Genomic DNA, 22,402 nt, shown 5'->3' with positions numbered 1-22,402 from the left:
AAGAGAAATGAGAGTATGTAAAGAGAAATGAGAGTATGTAAAGAGAAATGAGAGTATGTAAAGAGAAATGAGAGTATGTAAAGAGAAATGAGAGTATGTAAAGAGAAATGAGAGTATGTAAGAGAAATGAGAGTATGTAAAGAGAAGTAAGAGTATGTAAGAGAAGTGAGAGTATGTAAGAGAAATGAGAGTATGTAAAGAGAAGTGAGAATATGTAAGAGAAATGGGAGAATGTAAGAGAAATGAGAGTATGTAAGAGAAGTGAGAGTATGTAAAGAGAAGTGAGAGTATGTAAGAGAAGTGAGAGTATGTAAGAGAAGTGAGAGTATGTAAGAGAAATGAGAGTATGTAAAGAGAAATGTAAGAGTAGAGAGAGTATGTAAGAGTAGAGAGAGTATGTAAAGAGAAATGTAAGTATGTAAGAGAATTGAGAGTATTTAAGAGAAATGGGAGTATTGATTTATTGTGTGACTAGAATCACAGGCCAATCATTGTAAACACTCCTCACTGAAATAACTACTTAGTAACTTGAATGTACGTTGTTCAGTCAGAGAAACTATTGTATTTCCTTTCATTGTATTTCCTTTCATTGTATTTCCTTTCATTGTAGTTCCTTTCATTGTAGTTCCTTTCATTGTAGTTCCTTTCATTGTATTTCCTTTCATTGTATTTCCTTTCATTGTAGTTCCTTTCATTGTATTTCCTTTCATTGTATTTTCTAGTTAACAAACGAGTCAAGGTTTCAATACAACCCTGACCGTGTCAACTTCTCATTCTTATTCGACAAGGTCATCTATTTCATGTGTACGTTGGCAGAGATTAAAACTGAAGTCTAAACGTTCACAGTTCCTACAAGTATTTTCTTGTGATGGGATAAAAAAAGCTAAAAGTGACGCTATCATTTTTTTTCTCACAAAAACACAAATGTTAATGAATAACAGAAAAAAATCAATAACTAAAATAAAACTAGATCTTTGACATCAAAACTGCATTTGAGTTTAAATCCTGCAGAGATTTGACTCTTTTCAAAGCTTAGTTTTAAGCACTAGATGGACTTTATTATTTTTGCAAACTCATACCCCAAGTGATTGCTTTTTTGTCTGTGAAATAAAATGCTTAAAAATCTGGAATTAACTGTCGATAAAAAAAGAAAATCCCGCTCAATACATGTGTGTCCCTAAGGCAGTTGAAGTTTGAAAACATTCGCAGAAGTGAATAGGTTGAACAAGTGCAGGTAGTAAGCACAGTTATCAGCTGCCTTGACTGGAACAGAGATCTCATGCCTATTTCCATTGAGTCCCAACCGGAAGCATGGGCAGAGAAGCCATTTAAGTGTCATACTCATAGACATATATAAATATAGACTGGCCGATAAAATAGTTTTATGAAACAAAAATTTGTGACTTGCAATTTCGTATACTTTATTAGTTTTAGTAGTTTTGTTTAATCTCTAAGACTGAAGATCATGCAACTTTTCAGAATTCGGAAATCCGACAACAATAGATATACATGTTTTCAAGTTACATGTAGTTATTTCCTTTTTCCAGTCTATATTTATATATGTCTATGGCCGTACTGTTCATCCATCTTGAATGTCTACGTACAGTATTGTAATGAAAGCTACACAATACTGAGTCTAGGCTAGACTCACCGACATACAAGACTGACTGACTAGACTAGGAAATCAACAGAGTCACTACTATTGCCATGAAAACAATTGTTGTTTTTTTCTATGCTTAAAAGACCTTAACGTTGTTGTGAGCAGAGCCAATTACGGAGCACCAACTCTAGGAATCAGTCAATAAAACAGACTCTGTGTCAACGTCCACTGGCTCACTGCCTCGGGGAACAGAGTTAATTAGCGCCAAATTATTCTGGCAATGCTGTTTTTGACAATTATCCCCACACCGAAAATACCTTTAAAAAAAATATAAGAGTACAAAGTGCATACAATGGAACATTTGGGGGGGGGGGGGGTTAATGGATTTAATGCGTTGATGTCCCCTGCTATTAAAAGACTGGTGTTGTATCCGAGTTTTGTACTGCAAGCCTCCCAATCTAATTTCCTGAGACTTTACTGACTAGACCACTTCCTAGTATCTCTTTCTTCTCTTGTCACACTCTACAACCTACAACAGTGTTTCCCAAACTTTTGACCTGTGTACCCCTTTTATAGTTTTTGTAATGCTGAGTACCCCTCGCCCTCCCCATACTTTATTAACAGAACATAATAAATGGGTATTTTTAATGAACGCGTACCCTGTCCAAAGTCTTCACCCCACTTTGGGAAACACTGACCTACACAACATTGAATTTCTCGACATCTTTATTGGCCACTAGTACAAATCCAAGAATAGCGAGACTTCAATTTGCTGTTTATCTTCCAACATAACAAAAGAATCGTTTGATATGGTCATGTTCTCTTTTCTAATGGAAAATCAAATCTATGACTTTATCTGAAACCTATTATGATCAAGTTTCATTCCTCTCATCATCCCTTTGTTTACACGTGACACAGACTCCACCTGTAACTCAACCTTAGTGTTGAAAAAACAACATGGCGCATTAGGTACACATTTGTTTTCTATTGTAAAAAAAATTAATTTTCTAAGGTTTATATCTTGGAACGAAGAGAAACATGAATTGAGAACCCCTGCTCATAGTTCAAGCGATGTCACTCATCAAAGAGGCTGTGGAAGAGAGCACGTGGAAGAGTCCCTCCGCCAGCAGGAGTTACGACGTTTGGCGGTGACAAAGCATTAAGAGAGAAACTAAGAGAAGACCTACTTATGAAAGTGTACGGGCTTAGATCTTAGAAGAGCAGGAAACACACACATGCATTTTGTTCAGCTGTACGAGTTTCTAGTCTAGATCTTGAGTTTTTTTTCTGCTAACAATATGGATTTTTGTGCGTGTGTAGGAAACATCGTATTTATAGGTAAGTGTTAACATTGAAAGCAGTTTACTTCATCACAGACAAGTGTATAGATATACTAGAATACTTTGACTGTCCTCGTCTACGTCACCTCATGTTCGCTCCAAGTAGAACTCAATAATATAATTACAGATGCTTGAAATGTATGTGGAGCTTTGTAAACTAGACAACATATAGATAACATATAAGTTAAACGTTTGAGATTATTTACAGCTTCATGGTGTTTGCTTCTTTGTCCATAAATAAATAAGATCCACATGTTGTTTTTGTGACAAAGATTAGAATAAGTTTTTATGAATCAAACATTACATGAGTGATATCAATGTTTGTGAACTTGTAAACTCATTTAGTGTACACAAAATCAATAGTCAAATAGTCCCATTGGTTGGTGTAATATTAAGGGGTTATACAACTTCTTTGACCAGTTCCCACGTGAAGGCTGACTCCTGTTTTAAAGTGACAACAAATGATACAGAAATGAAGGTAGAACCATTAAGTTTTATTTATTTATTTTCTTCAATAGCATAATAGAGAAAGTAAATCTCTCAGAGAAAGTAAAACTCTTACAGAAAGTAAAACTCTCAGAGAAAGTAAAACTGAATCCAAATGTTCTCTACAATCTTATGGATTCATCAGAGGCGTGGGCGACACTTCTGTGCACGTTACAACTCAAACTTTCAATGATTTCATTACAACTCGAGGTTTTGTCACTTCCGACTTCAAGCGAGACCATCGTTAGAGTGGGCCTGACCACTGACCTGCGACGTCGCAACCGGTGTGCAGTTTAGACTAATAGCTAGTTGTCACGGGTCTTACTGGTTGCGACGTCACAGGTCAGTGTTTAGGCCAACTCTAACGCGTGGGCTCGCTACCTCACCCTTAACCTAAAATAATGCCCGAAATCTTTATTAATTTTGTCTTATTTTATGGAAAATTGGTATGTAATATAAGAAAGTAACACATGTTCACTTTGTGTTGTAAATTCCTGTTTGAAATTCAGTTCCCATTTTACTCATTTTCCCCCTAACCACATCAAATTGAAAGAGGAATAACTTAATATATCCTGTATTCATGTCTCTGAACTTGTTTAGTCGACTATGTCAAGATGAAAGCACGCGAGAAACATCCAAGAGCGATGAAAAAATAGTGTGAACTAAGCGAGACAACTTAAGAATTGTAGGTTATTTCTTAATGAGTTATTGATCTTTCTTAACTCATCCAAATTTCCTATCTTAAAAAGAAAGATGATTATCTTGGACAATAGCGTGAGCATCGGAGAACAGGGGAAGAGATCACGTGATAAGAGAGACATGATCATGCTCATGACTCGTGATGTGTCTCTTGTTTAAATTCCTTACTACTTAGAATCAGGCTGGCAGGGGGGAAAGATATGCACTAAGAAATAAAATTTAAAATAGTAAGTGTGTGAACGATATTGAACGAGTCTGTGTATGCGAGCATTTGTATCGGAATTATTCTAGGTCTTTAGGCCCAATGGAAAAATGTTATCCCCCTGTTTTTTGTTAATCTTCATTGTCGAAGAGGTGGGGGGGGGGGCAAGAGGTGTTTTCGTTATATTTTAAAATCTACTTAAATCTGAAGAATTGTTTCCCCAAGCACTTAGATCTGAAGCATTGTTTCCCCAAGCAATTTAGATCTGAAGCATTGTTTCCCCAAGCAATTTAGATCTGAAGCATTGTTTCCTCAAACACTTAGATCTGAAGCATTGTTTCCTCAAGCACTTAGATCTGAAGCATTGTTTCCCCAAGCAATTTAGATCTGAAGCATTGTTTCCTCAAGCACTTAGATCTGAAGCATTGTTTCCCCAAGCAATTTAGATCTGAAGCATTGTTTCCCCAAGCACTTAGATCTGAAGCATTGTTTCCCCAAGCAATTTAGATCTGAAGCATTGTTTCCTCAAACACTTAGATCTGAAGTAGTGTTTCCCCAAGCAATTTAGATCTGAAGCATTGTTTCCCCAAGCAATTTAGATCTGAAGCATTGTTTCCTCAAGCACTTAGATCTGAAGCATTGTTTCCCCAAGCAATTTAGATCTGAAGCATTGTTTCCTCAAGCACTTCGATCTGAAGCATTGTTTCCCCAAGCACTTAGATCTGAAGCATTGTTTCCCCAAGCAATTTAGATCTGAAGCATTGTTTCCTCAAACACTTAGATCTGAAGTAGTGTTTCCCCAAGCAATTTAGATCTGAAGCATTGTTTCCCCAAGCAATTTAGATCTGAAGCATTGTTTCCCCAAGCAATTTAGATCTGAAGCATTGTTTCCCCAAGCAATTTAGATCTGAAGCATTGTTTCCCCAAGCAATTTAGATCTGAAGCATTGTTTCCTCAAGCACTTCGATCTGAAGCATTGTTTCCCCAAGCAATTTAGATCTGAAGCATTGTTTCCTCAAGCACTTAGATTTGAAGCATTGTTTCCCCAAGCAATTTAGATCTGAAGCATTGTTTCCCAAGCACTTCGATCTGAAGCATTGTTTCCCCAAGCACTTAGATCTGAAACATTGTTTCCTCAAGCACTTAGATCTGAAGCATTGTTTCCTCAAGCACTTAGATCTGAAACATTGTTTCCCCAAGCACTTAGATTTGAAGCAGTGTTTCCCCAAGCACTTAGATTTGAAGCAGTGTTTCCCCAAGCACTTAGATCTGAAGCATTGTTTCCCAAGCACTTAGATCTGAAGCATTGTTTCCCCAAGCAATTTAGATCTGAAGCATTGTTTCCTCAAGCACTTCGATCTGAAGCATTGTTTCCCCAAGCAATTTAGATCTGAAGCATTGTTTCCTCAAGCACTTAGATTTGAAGCATTGATTGTTTCCCCAAGCAATTTAGATCTGAAGCATTGTTTCCCAAGCACTTCGATCTGAAGCATTGTTTCCCCAAGCACTTAGATCTGAAACATTGTTTCCTCAAGCACTTAGATCTGAAGCATTGTTTCCTCAAGCACTTAGATCTGAAACATTGTTTCCTCAAGCACTTAGATCTGAAACATTGTTTCCCCAAGCACTTAGATCTGAAACATTGTTTCCTCAAGCACTTAGATCTGAAACATTGTTTCCCCAAGCACTTAGATCTGAAACATTGTTTCCTCAAGCACTTAGATCTGAAGCATTGTTTCCTCAAGCACTTAGATCTGAAGCATTGTTTCCCCAAGCACTTAGATCTTAAGCATTGTTTCCCCAAGCAGTTAAATCTGTGTGTGTGGGTATTTGGAATCCTAAAGTATGACTTGCAGTTTCAGCAAGATACAAGAGAATACTATCACTATTTCCCCCCTCACTGACTGCTCCAGGACATAGACTCCACCCCACCCCCCATCTCCACTCAGTCTGTATTTCATACATAATAAATGAAAGATACGGCCGCTTTAATTAAACTATGTGCAGGCTCAATGGAAGGGACATAATCCGACTGTTGACAGAGCTGGGAGGTAAATCTGCAAACATTATGACGAGGATTACCTTACTTTCTTTGAACAGTTCTGCTAAAGATTTACTTTGGTCCAATTGGCAATGTTGAAAGAAACAAATTATCAGAACCATTGATTTTTTTCTTAAATGAAATACATTATTGACATCTTTGTTATTCACACATTATTATTTTTGTTTTGTTTACGGTAATGTTCTCTAAAACACTGTGAGAAGATAATTTCAAATAATTTGTACACTTCAGGACAAAGGAAGTAATTAGACATTTAAAGCTCGGATACGAAGCAAAAAGTTATCTTGTGTCATCTTTCTATTAATTCATTTTCTCCTCAGGCCAATGTCTGCCACGGAGTTCTTTTTTTTTTTTTAATAATGATTATTAAAGGTTTCCAACATGATGAGTGAAAAGTTATTGAAAATGGGAAGGCGTGCGACGGCCTGACAAGGGAGTGCTTATGTGGTCTTTGAGAAGGCAAAGAATCCGCTAGATCTATCAAAGCAACACAAGATCTGGACACAATTAGAAGGCAAAGAATCCGCTAGATCTATCAAAGCAACACAAGATCTGGACACAATTAGAAGGCAAAGAATCCGCTAGATCTATCAAAGCAACACAAGATCTGGACACAATGAGAAGGCAAAGAATCCGCTAGATCTATCAAAGCAACACAAGATCTATACACAATTAGAAGGCAAAGAATCCGCTAGATCTATCAAAGCAACACAAGATCTATACACAATGAGAAGGCAAAGAATCCGCTAGATCTATCAAAGCAACACAAGATCTGGACACAATTAAAAGGCAAAGAATCCGCTAGATCTATCAAAGCAACACAAGATCTGGACACAATGAGAAGGCAAAGAATCCGCTAGATCTATCAAAGCAACACAAGATCTGGACACAATGAGAAGGCAAAGAATCCGCTAGATCTATCAAAGCAACACAAGATCTGGACACAATGAGAAGGCAAAGAATCCGCTAGATCTATCAAAGCAACACAAGATCTGGACACAATGAGAAGGCAAAGAATCCGCTAGATCTATCAACGCAACACAAGATCTGGACACAATTAGAAGGCAAAGAATCCGCTAGATCTATCAAAGCAACACAAGATCTGGACACAATGAGAAGGCAAAGAATCCGCTAGATCTATCAACGCAACACAAGATCTGGACACAATGAGAAGGCAAAGAATCCGCTAGATCTATCAAAGCAACACAAGATCTGGACACAATGAGAAGGCAAAGAATCCGCTAGATCTATCAAAGCAACACAAGATCTGGACACAATGATAAGGCAAAGAATCCGCTAGATCTATCAAAGCAACACAAGATCTGGACACAATGAGAAGGCAAAGAATCCGCTAGATCTATCAAAGCAACACAAGATCTGGACACAATGAGAAGGCAAAGAATCCGCTAGATCTATCAACGCAACACAAGATCTGGACACAATTAGAAGGCAAAGAATCCGCTAGATCTATCAAAGCAACACAAGATCTGGACACAATGAGAAGGCAAAGAATCCGCTAGATCTATCAACGCAACACAAGATCTGGACACAATGAGAAGGCAAAGAATCCGCTAGATCTATCAAAGCAAGACAAGATCTGGACACAATGAGAAGGCAAAGAATCCGCTAGATCTATCAACGCAACACAAGATCTATACACAATGAGAAGGCAAAGAATCCGCTAGATCTATCAAAGCAACACAAGATCTGGACACAATGAGAAGGCAAAGAATCCGCTAGATCTATCAAAGCAACACAAGATCTGGACACAATGAGAAGGCAAAGAATCCGCTAGATCTATCAACGCAACACAAGATCTGGACACAATTAGAAGGCAAAGAATCCGCTAGATCTATCAAAGCAACACAAGATCTGGACACAATGAGAAGGCAAAGAATCCGCTAGATCTATCAACGCAACACAAGATCTGGACACAATGAGAAGGCAAAGAATCCGCTAGATCTATCAAAGCAACACAAGATCTGGACACAATGAGAAGGCAAAGAATCCGCTAGATCTATCAAAGCAACACAAGATCTGGACACAATGAGAAGGCAAAGAATCCGCTAGATCTATCAAAGCAACACGAGATCTGGACACAATGAGAAGGCAAAGAATCCGCTAGATCTATCAAAGCAACACAAGATCTGGACACAATGAGAAGGCAAAGAATCCGCTAGATCTATCAACGCAACACAAGATCTGGACACAATTAGAAGGCAAAGAATCCGCTAGATCTATCAAAGCAACACAAGATCTGGACACAATGAGAAGGCAAAGAATCCGCTAGATCTATCAAAGCAACACAAGATCTGGACACAATGAGAAGGCAAAGAATCCGCTAGATCTATCAAAGCAACACAAGATCTGGACACAATGAGAAGGCAAAGAATCCGCTAGATCTATCAAAGCAACACAAGATCTGGACACAATGAGAAGGCAAAGAATCCGCTAGATCTATCAAAGCAACACAAGATCTGGACACAATGAGAAGGCAAAGAATCCGCTAGATCTATCAAAGCAACACAAGATCTGGACACAATGAGAAGGCAAAGAATCCGCTAGATCTATCAACGCAACACAAGATCTGGACACAATTAGAAGGCAAAGAATCCGCTAGATCTATCAAAGCAACACAAGATCTGGACACAATGAGAAGGCAAAGAATCCGCTAGATCTATCAACGCAACACAAGATCTGGACACAATGAGAAGGCAAAGAATCCGCTAGATCTATCAAAGCAACACAAGATCTGGACACAATGAGAAGGCAAAGAATCCGCTAGATCTATCAAAGCAACACAAGATCTGGACACAATGATAAGGCAAAGAATCCGCTAGATCTATCAAAGCAACACAAGATCTGGACACAATGAGAAGGCAAAGAATCCGCTAGATCTATCAAAGCAACACAAGATCTGGACACAATGAGAAGGCAAAGAATCCGCTAGATCTATCAACGCAACACAAGATCTGGACACAATTAGAAGGCAAAGAATCCGCTAGATCTATCAAAGCAACACAAGATCTGGACACAATGAGAAGGCAAAGAATCCGCTAGATCTATCAACGCAACACAAGATCTGGACACAATGAGAAGGCAAAGAATCCGCTAGATCTATCAAAGCAAGACAAGATCTGGACACAATGAGAAGGCAAAGAATCCGCTAGATCTATCAACGCAACACAAGATCTATACACAATGAGAAGGCAAAGAATCCGCTAGATCTATCAAAGCAACACAAGATCTGGACACAATGAGAAGGCAAAGAATCCGCTAGATCTATCAAAGCAACACAAGATCTGGACACAATGAGAAGGCAAAGAATCCGCTAGATCTATCAACGCAACACAAGATCTGGACACAATTAGAAGGCAAAGAATCCGCTAGATCTATCAAAGCAACACAAGATCTGGACACAATGAGAAGGCAAAGAATCCGCTAGATCTATCAACGCAACACAAGATCTGGACACAATGAGAAGGCAAAGAATCCGCTAGATCTATCAAAGCAACACAAGATCTGGACACAATGAGAAGGCAAAGAATCCGCTAGATCTATCAAAGCAACACAAGATCTGGACACAATGAGAAGGCAAAGAATCCGCTAGATCTATCAAAGCAACACGAGATCTGGACACAATGAGAAGGCAAAGAATCCGCTAGATCTATCAAAGCAACACAAGATCTGGACACAATGAGAAGGCAAAGAATCCGCTAGATCTATCAACGCAACACAAGATCTGGACACAATTAGAAGGCAAAGAATCCGCTAGATCTATCAAAGCAACACAAGATCTGGACACAATGAGAAGGCAAAGAATCCGCTAGATCTATCAAAGCAACACAAGATCTGGACACAATGAGAAGGCAAAGAATCCGCTAGATCTATCAAAGCAACACAAGATCTGGACACAATGAGAAGGCAAAGAATCCGCTAGATCTATCAACGCAACACAAGATCTGGACACAATTAGAAGGCAAAGAATCCGCTAGATCTATCAAAGCAACACAAGATCTGGACACAATGAGAAGGCAAAGAATCCGCTAGATCTATCAACGCAACACAAGATCTGGACACAATGAGAAGGCAAAGAATCCGCTAGATCTATCAAAGCAACACAAGATCTGGACACAATGAGAAGGCAAAGAATCCGCTAGATCTATCAAAGCAACACAAGATCTGGACACAATGATAAGGCAAAGAATCCGCTAGATCTATCAAAGCAACACAAGATCTGGACACAATGAGAAGGCAAAGAATCCGCTAGATCTATCAAAGCAACACAAGATCTGGACACAATGAGAAGGCAAAGAATCCGCTAGATCTATCAACGCAACACAAGATCTGGACACAATTAGAAGGCAAAGAATCCGCTAGATCTATCAAAGCAACACAAGATCTGGACACAATGAGAAGGCAAAGAATCCGCTAGATCTATCAACGCAACACAAGATCTGGACACAATGAGAAGGCAAAGAATCCGCTAGATCTATCAAAGCAAGACAAGATCTGGACACAATGAGAAGGCAAAGAATCCGCTAGATCTATCAACGCAACACAAGATCTATACACAATGAGAAGGCAAAGAATCCGCTAGATCTATCAAAGCAACACAAGATCTGGACACAATGAGAAGGCAAAGAATCCGCTAGATCTATCAAAGCAACACAAGATCTGGACACAATGAGAAGGCAAAGAATCCGCTAGATCTATCAACGCAACACAAGATCTGGACACAATTAGAAGGCAAAGAATCCGCTAGATCTATCAAAGCAACACAAGATCTGGACACAATGAGAAGGCAAAGAATCCGCTAGATCTATCAACGCAACACAAGATCTGGACACAATGAGAAGGCAAAGAATCCGCTAGATCTATCAAAGCAACACAAGATCTGGACACAATGAGAAGGCAAAGAATCCGCTAGATCTATCAAAGCAACACAAGATCTGGACACAATGAGAAGGCAAAGAATCCGCTAGATCTATCAAAGCAACACGAGATCTGGACACAATGAGAAGGCAAAGAATCCGCTAGATCTATCAAAGCAACACAAGATCTGGACACAATGAGAAGGCAAAGAATCCGCTAGATCTATCAACGCAACACAAGATCTGGACACAATTAGAAGGCAAAGAATCCGCTAGATCTATCAAAGCAACACAAGATCTGGACACAATGAGAAGGCAAAGAATCCGCTAGATCTATCAACGCAACACAAGATCTGGACACAATGAGAAGGCAAAGAATCCGCTAGATCTATCAAAGCAACACAAGATCTGGACACAATGAGAAGGCAAAGAATCCGCTAGATCTATCAACGCAACACAAGATCTATACACAATGAGAAGGCAAAGAATCCGCTAGATCTATCAACGCAACACAAGATCTGGACACAATGAGAAGGCAAAGAATCCGCTAGATCTATCAACGCAACACAAGATCTGGACACAATTAGAAGGCAAAGAATCCGCTAGATCTATCAAAGCAACACAAGATCTATACACAATGAGAAGGAATCAAAATAATGTCGGAGTAAATGTCAAGGTATGTATCTTAACAAAGGCACTTTTAGCAATAGTGTAATAGCAACATGCTATCATAATAGAACTCAAATGGAATCGCATGAACGAATTGGTCGTCCAATCAAATGTGTTCTAGAACAGAGCCGAATACATTTAGTTAGAGTAAGAACAGATTTGAAGTTCTAATCGAAAGTTTATATGAGAAAAAAAAAAAAGTCGGGCACCTCTGGGTCAGAGCGTCAAGAACTCTTCACTTTCAAAAGTTTCAGTGAAGACGATGAAGTCAGAGTTATGAGAAGGACAAAAAATCCTCTCTATACTTGTATCAACTTGTATGCGTACTTGAGAACTAGACAATGACTAAGTAGGAAAGTGGAGCTCTTCAGTCAGACACTGGGAATCAATGTTTTTTCAAGCAATAATAAATTTGATGAGTGATGAAAGTATTTTTTTTTTTTAATAATATTCACACGCATCAATACTAAACGAAAAAACTTGAATTTTTACATTATACTGGAAATTTATAAACACACATATGAAAGCGGATATATTCCGTAAATTTTGCACGATTATTACTTACAACACAAGAATCAATTTAAAAAAATTAGTTAACTTTTGGTAATTAATTATTTTGTTTGGTATATTTTACAAGGTAAAGAAATCGTACTTGACAGATGTGGTGGTATAAGTTGAATTAGACTTGAACCCTGAGTGAACATTTTTTTATGCATTTAAAAAACGATCATGTAAACATTCACAAAGATATCTCTTCCTTCCCCCTTTCACAACTGGTCCAGACATGTGATAGGATCATAGCGCATTGAGACAAGGGATAGGATCATAGCGCATTGAGACAAGGGATAGGATCATAGCGCATTGAGACAAGGGATAGGATCATAGTGCATTGAGACAAGGGATAGGATCATAGCGCATTGAGACAAGGGATAGGATCATAGTGCATTGAGACAAGGGATAGGATCATAGCGCATTGAGACAAGGGATAGGATCATAGTGCATTGAGGCAAGTGATAGGATCATAGCGCATTGAGACAAGGGATAGGATCATAGCGCATTGAGACAAGGGATAGGATCATAGCGCATTGAGACAAGGGATAGGATCATAGCGCATTGAGACAAGGGATAGGATCATAGCGCATTGAGACAAGGGATAGGATCATAGCGCATTGAGACAAGTGATAGGATCATAGTGCATTGAGACAAGGGATAGGATCATAGTGCATTGAGACAAGGGATAGGATCATAGCGCATTGAGACAAGGGATAGGATCATAGCGCATTGAGACAAGGGATAGGATCATAGCGCATTGAGACAAGGGATAGGATCATAGCGCATTGAGACAAGTGATAGGATCAAAGCGCATTGAGAGAAGTGATAGGATCATAGCGCATTGAGACAAGTGATAGGATCATAGTGCATTGAGACAAGGGATAGGATCAAAGCGCATTGAGACAAGTGATACTATCATAGCGCATTGAGGCAAGTGATAGGATCATAGTGCATTGAGACAAGGGATAGGATCAAAGCGCATTGAGACAAGTGATAGGATCATAGTGCATTGAGACAAGGGATAGGATCATAGTGCATTGATACAAGGGATAGGATCATAGCGCATTGAGACAAGTGATAGGATCATAGTGTATTGAGACAAGGGATATGATCATAGTGCATTGAGACAAGGGATAGGATCATAGCGCATTGAGACAAGTGATAGGATCATAGTGCATTGAGACAAGGGATATGATCATAGTGCATAAAGACAAGGGATAGGATCATAGCGCATTGAGACAAGTGATAGGATCATAGCGCATTGAGACAAGGGATATGATCATAGTGCATTGAGACAAGGGATAGGATCAAAACGCATTGAGACAAGTGATAGGATCATAGCGTATTGAGACAAGTGGTAGGATCATAGCGCAGTGAGACAAGTGATAAAATCATAGCGCATTGAGAAAGCTAAACAAAAAAAATTGGAAAAATATTTCTATCGCACAGATTTATATGTGTAGGTCAATGACTTACATAACTACATGACTAATCCAAACTAATTGATACAATTACACTTAATATACGCTTTTTTAAGAAGTATTTTTTATGTTTGCCATGTTCTCAAATAAAAACAACATTCCTATAAATAGAACAGACACAAACATAAAGAGTTTATTGAGTGACTAACAGAGACATCTTGATCCTTGCCATGTTTCCTTGTCAACTAGTAGCACTGATAAAGTCGACCGAGAAAAGAAATACTTTTTTTGTACTGTTCGATACTAGTCTTAATTGACGACTTGACGTAGTTATGATGGAGCGGATGGCTGTTGTCTTCCAAGATTTTGCTGAGACATTTTTGTTCAAAAGGTTCATTTAAATATGGTCGTGTCGTGTTGTGTTGTGTGTGTGTTTTTTTATGCTCTTTTTATTAGTTTGTCTAAGAGGCGCAAAAGTTTAGAGGTAACGTTGCTTTGCTAACAAGTTATTCCCCATGTTAGCAGAGTTGAGATTGTCACACAGTAAAACTTTCCCATCATCTTCTAATGGAGTTTAAAGATGTTCAGTTTGTATAGAGAAAATAGACTTTGGGTTTGTTTTTGTTTGCTACAGTTTCAAGGTAGTCTTCCCAAGAAAGCTTGTTGTCACCAATGACACTCAGACATTTGCATGAGTGGACTTGTTGTATCGGTATAGTGTTTATCTGCAGTTCGCAGTAAAATCAAATTTCTCAGTTCTTTCACAAACTCACTTTTGTTATTTAAATCGCAACATTCATCTATTCGAAGCAGGACGTTTTGGCGCCGCCGTTTTGGCCCCGCCGTTTTGGCGCGAAGGTCGTTTTGGCGCGAGCCGTTTTGGCGACGGGACGTTTTGGCGCGAAATACATTATGTACATTTATTGTATTATTTCTTTTAAAAGAATTATTCATATCTATGTTTTGCATGAGTTAAGACATATGTGTTAAGACATATTTTTCACGTACTAAATGTAAATGTGTGTTTTTTTTTTCACATCATTTTCTTACATTTTGGCTTGTGTATGTGTGCTTATTAAGAGGCACACTTTTATTTTCAAAAAAGTTTTTAAAGATATTACTTTAAAATTAAAAACAAAAATGGCGTGAGAGAGGTGAGGGGTGGAGGAAAGAGTATATACAAGGAGTGAAATGTGAGCAGAAGAGAAGAGAAGGGGCGGGATAGGTGTCACATGTAATGACCATTCCCAAGGAGGTGATCGCCAGACTCATGACGCCAACGACCAGTGCTCGGTGCTGGTCTTGTCTTCATTTGTTTAACTCTACCTGCGTCAATGCGAGATGTGGAACCCAAATCACCCCTACCCAATTTCTCAAAATATATCTATTCACGTTAGAGTTTGTACTGACCACATTCCGTGTCTTGATCTTTACTATGTGTGGAGTTATTGTCGTCATTCAGCGTAATAGAGCTTTAGATGTTAACATGGTTTTTGCTATATTAAAGTGTGACACTTAGCTAGTTCGTATATTACACTAATGTCAAATAAAAAAAAATCTTTTGGAAAGAAATCCAAAAATGTCATCCAGTGCGATTAGCAGAACTCACATATAGCATGTCATTACCATTCAGGAATCTGACTTATTATAGGCCTATATTCATGAAATAGGCAAAACCTTTATAATTAAAAATAAAAAAACAATTCGCTGAACGGTGTTAGAATTCATACTATACATACAATATTATGATAGAGTGAAATAAACATTGTTATAAAAGCTACGTGATTATTAAATTATCCTCAAATGATATCTCGCGCCAAAACGTCCCGTCGCCAAAACGGCGGCGCCAAAACGTCACGTACCGTCATCTATTGATATAGCGTCCTAATCATTGAATTCAACTCTTCAGAAATGGGAAACATCAATAATATCAAAATGAAGATTCAATGCGAAGCCTTTCTACGTGAATATTTTAGTTAGCAACTGCTTGACTTAAAGAAATAAATAAATGAATTATGGCTCTTTATAAAGCGCTACTTTCCTGCTTATAGCATGCTCAGAGCGCCATGGTCCAATCTCAGTTGTGGACCAGTGGGGGAAGGGGGATGGGAGGGGGTACCTAGCAAAATGTTTTCCGTGATGCCTTTAGGCGCTCAGTAAACACAACTCTGCTCGAGTCGGGTGTCGAACCTCGAGCCCCTTTCATAGGTAGCCAGGCCAAGCCAAGTTCAATCGTACTTGGCCTCTCGACCACGCTTCCCAATGAGAAGAGATAGGAGAATCCTGAAAATCTTCTGCGAGCAGCTTTTGTCTCTAGCGACAGAACGAATACATACAAGAGTTACACATGTAGGAAGAGATCATCTTTGACTTTTTTTTTCTAAGAATCATGAAGAATCATGACCTATTTGAACTCATACGTGAGATAAGTTTAAATAAAAATAGTCCTAAAATACGTCATACTCATTAAAACAGCCTTCTGCCTTTGGTCATGGAATCAATCTCCAGATACCTCCATCACTGAGACGTGACCACTGACTTTGTGAAAAGGAAAGTAGACTATAACACAAGTACCTTACTTTTAACTTATTACTTACTCCGGCTAATTCTGTTATATTGAGTTTGTTTTTTAAATTTTAGATGTTATTTTTTTGCCAAACTTTTCTTAAAAACATTTAATAATCTTTCATTTCTAGTTCTAGGGTGACAGATTGTTCAAACTAAAACATTCGCAAAGCGACTGGACCAGTGAAGCAATTCAATAATCCTGCTCCGTGGAGACGTATTCTTACAATAGCTTCAAGTGTCTGTAGCTTCCAAATAGTTCCATGGGCAGAAATGAATTCACATCTTTCTAGCCGCTCGATTAATTCAAGCCAGAATGATAAAAGCTCATTTCATAGTAAAAGTCGTTCGAACTCTTCTTCACAAGAGATAGATTAGTGTACATGAATTCAAGCATTCTGAATGCACATGGAAATGAGTCTGCAGATTTGACTGAAAGTAACAGTCATGGGAGGTCACTCGTGGAGATTGTGTTGTGGTCAATACTGCTGGCCATTCTTATGCTCCTATCCTCTGTGGGCAACATTCTGGTCATCGTGTGCGTCAGAATGAGCCATAAACTTCAGGAAGACAGAGGCAACATCTTTCTGGTTAACCTGAGCGTGGCAGACCTGTTGACGGCGGTCATAGTGATGTCAGGCTCCTTGATATCTCTGGTTGAAGATAAGTGGGTCCTGGGAGGGGCCTGGTGTGACATCGTCTGCGCAGCCAACTACACTCTCATCATCGTCTCTATGCTGACCCTTTGCTTCATCTCCCTTGACCGCTACATAGCCGTGGTCCACGCCTTACACTACCACAGCAAGGTAACCAATGCCCGCATCTACTTGTTGATAACGTACGCCTGGTGCCAGGGCGTCTGCTTCGGAGCGCCGCCAATCTTCGCCCGATGGATTGAGTATGATTACTGGGAGGTCATCTGCGCCATAGAGTGGCAAAAGAACAATCTGAAGACTCTAACTTACGTCATTGTAGCTTTCATTTTGTGTTTCCTGAGTCCTGGAGTAATCATGGCAGTAGCTTACACCAAGGTAAGGGGTTTCTTGGACAGTAAGGATTGACTAGTCAACTTGTCAAATAGGCATCGGATTATTAACCGCAAACAGAACGTGAAACCATAACTAATATAATATAATATAATAATAATATTACCATGACAATTATTTATGTCTTTCATTCTAAACTCCAAGAGTCTACATTCTGAATGCGAGTTTTAGATTTGTCTTAATGGTCTTTCATTATGTTGAATCTCAGAAACTAAAAGCCATTATCTCCATGTTCATGTGTTATTGAAAGAACGTTGTTTCCTCACAGGTTAACAGTGTGTGTGGGGGGGGGGGGGGGGGGGGAAGGACGGATCTTTGAATCATTCGTCAGCATGTAATGTAATGATGGTTATAAATAGACTTAAGAGTTTAAAGACCAATTATATTATTTGTGTTAATACACACGAACAAAAAAAAAACAAAATAAACATTTTTATCTCGACAAATTGTTAGGATTGTATAACTTGTGTTTGAAGTACAATATCAAACTGTTGCATTGAAGCCTAGTAATGAATCTCAAAGACAAGTTAGCGATAAGCTTAAACAAAATCTTTGTTCTTTTATTGTTTCTTTTAGGTCTAAATGTCCCTCAGAACTTATCGCCATCAATCAATACTATTATCTACATTGTTTCTTGGCAGGTGATGAAAGTAGCCAAGTCCCACAACTCTGTTCACCCGATCGGTGTCTTTGACAACGTCAACAAAGCCGTGCAGTGTGCAGCCAACCAAAACTCAAAGTCACAAGTCACAAGAAACATGGTAGAGATGTCTGAGTACTCCTCGTCTACTAGCCATGAGTTCAGGATCTCGAGGAGGCAAACTCAAACTCCGTTGGCTGACAAGGATAAGGACTCCAATTCTAAACGATTGGTACGCTATATCTTACAAACCAACTCCAAAAACATGTCTAAGGATTGGGCCAAACAAAAACATGATCAAAAACAATCGGAACAATCAACTATTGCTAATAATATCTACAGCAAGACTCTCACTTTTTCATTAGCAGCAGCAGGCGACAAACTTGTTGATCACTCGTGCAGCGACATTGTCCTGTGTGATTCCAAAAAGACGGCTGAATCAACACAGCCAGTCGGAGATGTCAAGCTACCTTCCTTCACTGAGCATGGAGCTGTGTGTGACCATCACAAGTCCTTATCCATAGACAGCACAACTTATAGCGACGAATCGCAGCTCGTCTCAGGTCTCAATTCCCTTGTTGACAACAGAACGCATGGGGACGAACATTTGATAGCGGACTTATCCCAAAAACGTCGCCGAAAAAAAAATTACGGTGTCAGCAGCAAGGCCGTGAGATCTCTTCTGATAGTTGTGTTAGCATTCTTCATCTGCATGGCGCCATTTAGCTGTACGAAACTTTACAAGGTAAGATCAGATGTACGAAACTTTACAAGGTAAGATCAGATGTAAGAAACTTTACAAGGTAAGATCAGATGTATGAAACTTTACAAGGTAAGATCAGATGTACGAAACTTTACAAGGTAAGATCAGATGTATGAAACTTTACAAGGTAAGATCAGATGTATGAAACTTTACAAGGTAAGATCAGATGTATGAAACTTTACAAGGTAAGATCAGATGTATGAAACTTTACAAGGTAAGATCAGATGTATGAAACTTTACAAGGTAAGATCAGATGTACGAAACTTTACAAGGTAAGATCAGATGTACGAAACTTTACAAGGTAAGATCAGATGTATGAAACTTTACAAGGTAAGATCAGATGTATGAAACTTTACAAGGTAAGATCAGATGTACGAAACTTTACAAGGTAAGATCAGATGTATGAAACTTTACAAGGTAAGATCAGATGTATGAAACTTTACAAGGTAAGATCAGATGTATGAAACTTTACAAGGTAAGATCAGATGTATGAAACTTTACAAGGTAAGATCAGATGTACGAAACTTTACAAGGTAAGATCAGATGTACGAAACTTTACAAGGTAAGATCAGATGTATGAAACTTTACAAGGTAAGATCAGATGTACGAAACTTTACAAGGTAAGATCAGATGTATGAAACTTTACAAGGTAAGATCAGATGTATGAAACTTTACAAGGTAAGATCAGATGTATGAAACTTTACAAGGTAAGATCAGATGTACGAAACTTAACAAGGTAAGATCAGATGTATGAAACTTTACAAGGTAAGATCAGATGTATGAAACTTTACAAGGTAAGATCAGATGTATGAAACTTTACAAGGTAAGATCAGATGTACGAAACTTTACAAGGTAAGATCAGATGTACGAAACTTTACAAGGTAAGATCAGATGTATGAAACTTTACAAGGTAAGATCAGATGTATGAAACTTTACAAGGTAAGATCAGATGTATGAAACTTTACAAGGTAAGATCAGATGTACGAAACTTTACAAGGTAAGATCAGATGTATGAAACTTTACAAGGTAAGATCAGATGTATGAAACTTTACAAGGTAAGATCAGATGTATGAAACTTTACAAGGTAAGATCAGATGTACGAAACTTTACAAGGTAAGATCAGATGTACGAAACTTTACAAGGTAAGATCAGATGTATGAAACTTTACAAGGTAAGATCAGATGTATGAAACTTTACAAGGTAAGATCAGATGTATGAAACTTTACAAGGTAAGATCAGATGTACGAAACTTTACAAGGTAAGATCAGATGTATGAAACTTTACAAGGTAAGATCAGATGTATGAAACTTTACAAGGTAAGATCAGATGTATGAAACTTTACAAGGTAAGATCAGATGTACGAAACTTTACAAGGTAAGATCAGATGTACGAAACTTTACAAGGTAAGATCAGATGTATGAAACTTTACAAGGTAAGATGATTTGAAGCTTACATTTACATAGGTCAAAGTTGAAAGCTTAGGTCTGAATGACAAATGATTGGATAATACAACTATGTGAGTGAAATATTGCAAGACTAACGAGGGATTTATTTTGACTTTTTGTTTTGCCATTACAGGTTATCGTGCCCAGGAAAGACGCCTTGCCTGGCTATGTGAACCTAGTAGCAAGTATATTTCAGTTCTGTTCGTCTGCTGTCAATCCACTGATTTATGGCATCTTCCGTAAAGACTTTCGAGCAGCATTTTTGAGTCTGCTAAAGAAACTTTTTGCTAAAGTTTAATGGCATGTTAGTCCAGCATCATTTAAACTTTTTTGTTTAATAATGGGAAAAAGAATATATTCACTAAAAACTTATTTTGTTACAAGAATAAAGTACCTGTACCGGTATGTAAATAAAAGAGAACCTTATCAACTTTTGTAAATCTCAAATGTTTATACAATCCGTTAAGCTACAAATCATGTTTGATGATTGTGATGGACCCTAAGCCAATGTAAGAATCTAGAGTCAAGCCACCATGTTAATTATCAGCAATTTTTGTTGTCCAATGTCTGTCAGATCAATATTGAATTAAAAGAGAATTAAGATTGCTATCAATGCAATCATAGACAAGAAAATCTCAAGTGACAAGACATTATTCTTAAACAGATTTGGAAATGATGATAGTCTTCACAAACAGAAACAAAGACATTGTGAAAATAATTACTTTCAACTCTTTCAATCAGCAATCATGTTTCAAAAATATTTGGCAAGTCTAAATATTGCACCGAATATACATAGATCTAGAAGTATATTAGAATATATGGCCTGGGATTACAGGTATTCTGAGAACATGAGAAATACTAAAAAAATGTTATCTAAAAGATGACAACACTTTTGATTAAAAAAAAAAAATGACTTGTATATTTAGAAAAAAAAAAAACAAAATCCAAGAACAAAAAAAAAAAAAAAAAAAAGTTGAAAAGGGTTATGGGGAGGTATTTAAATTTCTGAAGTTTTTTGTTTTTTTTGCAATTTTTAGCTCAAGCACGAAATAGGGAGGTAATTTAGATAATTACAAAATCAATAATGAGAAACTATTTTTTTTATATTACATCAATAATAAATCAAGATATTTTTGCATTCTCCTCTCCTTATAATATTTAAAATTAAATTAAAAAAAAACAACAATCCAACAACAAATTTTTAAAAGATTAGCCTGAAAAGCAAAACACATTTTTCTTAATTTTTTTTTTTAAAGTATTATGAATAAATGATATGTTGTTATGAATAAATGCCATTGTTTTTATTGAAAATGTAGACATTAATAATTCAATATGAACAGATATGAAACCATACCACCAATCAACAATACATCCAGTATTAATACAAATCTGTTAGCCAATAAATGAGCTAAGGACCAACTGCATATAGTGCTTTACAACCAGGATCAAATCAGAGCCGAGAAGATAAATGATTTCAAGCTAAATGCTTGCTAGTAAAGCCAAGTCACTAGCACAGCTTAAAACAACATGGATAAGCCCAAGTATATCTTGCTCTCAACAGAAATATCACTTGATTTAGAAAGTTCATTTCTATGAATCTGGGACTCAGCAGAAATATCACTTGATTAAGAAAGTTAATTTGTACCTATCTGGAACTCAGCAGAAACATCACTTGATTTAGAAAGTTCATTTCTAGGTATCTGGGACTTAGCAGAATTAGATAAAAGTTCAAGCCATGAAGCTAGATAGTAAAGAAAATATTATTACTACAATAAATGATCAAGTTATACTCAAGACTTGTGAAGATCTTCCTGTAGGTAACAGAACCAGAAAAAAAAAGAGAGGCAAGCAAAAGTAATGTTGGGAAGACAACATCAAGAAATAGCTGACCTTCAAGAAAGGATGCTAGAGGATGGTGAAGGAATGATGGGATATGTGTACAGAATGGTGGGATTCAATAGGATGAGATGGACAGTCAGTCAATTAGTCAGCTTGGCTTGTTTAACAAATTTCAGATGTTCCTTCAGAAATGAAGATC

At 37.8% G+C, this 22,402-nt stretch overlaps 2 protein-coding genes across 7 annotated transcripts in view; one reads left to right on the top strand and one right to left on the bottom strand.

The window, feature by feature from the left end:
• The window catches only part of LOC106053715 (spectrin beta chain, non-erythrocytic 2-like), a 135,789-nt gene that overhangs the window by 44,785 nt on the left and 68,602 nt on the right, over window positions 1-22,402 (bottom strand). The window lies entirely within an intron of this gene.
• On the top strand, window positions 2,714-21,319 carry LOC106053717 (octopamine receptor 1-like). Of its 2 annotated transcripts, none has more exons than XM_013209317.2 (4): window positions 2,714-2,938; window positions 16,602-17,501; window positions 18,158-18,901; window positions 20,498-21,319. In XM_013209317.2, the coding sequence occupies exons 2-4, from the start codon at window positions 16,854-16,856 to the stop codon at window positions 20,660-20,662; spliced, it is 1,557 nt and encodes a 518-aa protein (XP_013064771.2). In that variant the 5' UTR covers window positions 2,714-2,938; window positions 16,602-16,853; the 3' UTR covers window positions 20,663-21,319. The 2 variants fall into 2 exon arrangements, with proteins under 2 accessions (XP_013064771.2, XP_013064770.2); XM_013209316.2 differs by lacking the exon at window positions 2,714-2,938 and adding an exon at window positions 11,637-11,939.

The sequence above is a fragment of the Biomphalaria glabrata genome, chromosome 3 (assembly GCF_947242115.1).
Source record: "Biomphalaria glabrata chromosome 3, xgBioGlab47.1, whole genome shotgun sequence".
NCBI lineage: Eukaryota > Metazoa > Mollusca > Gastropoda > Planorbidae > Biomphalaria > Biomphalaria glabrata.
The sequence above is the reverse complement of the archived record's forward strand: the minus strand, read 5'-3'. Positions and strand labels throughout refer to the sequence as shown.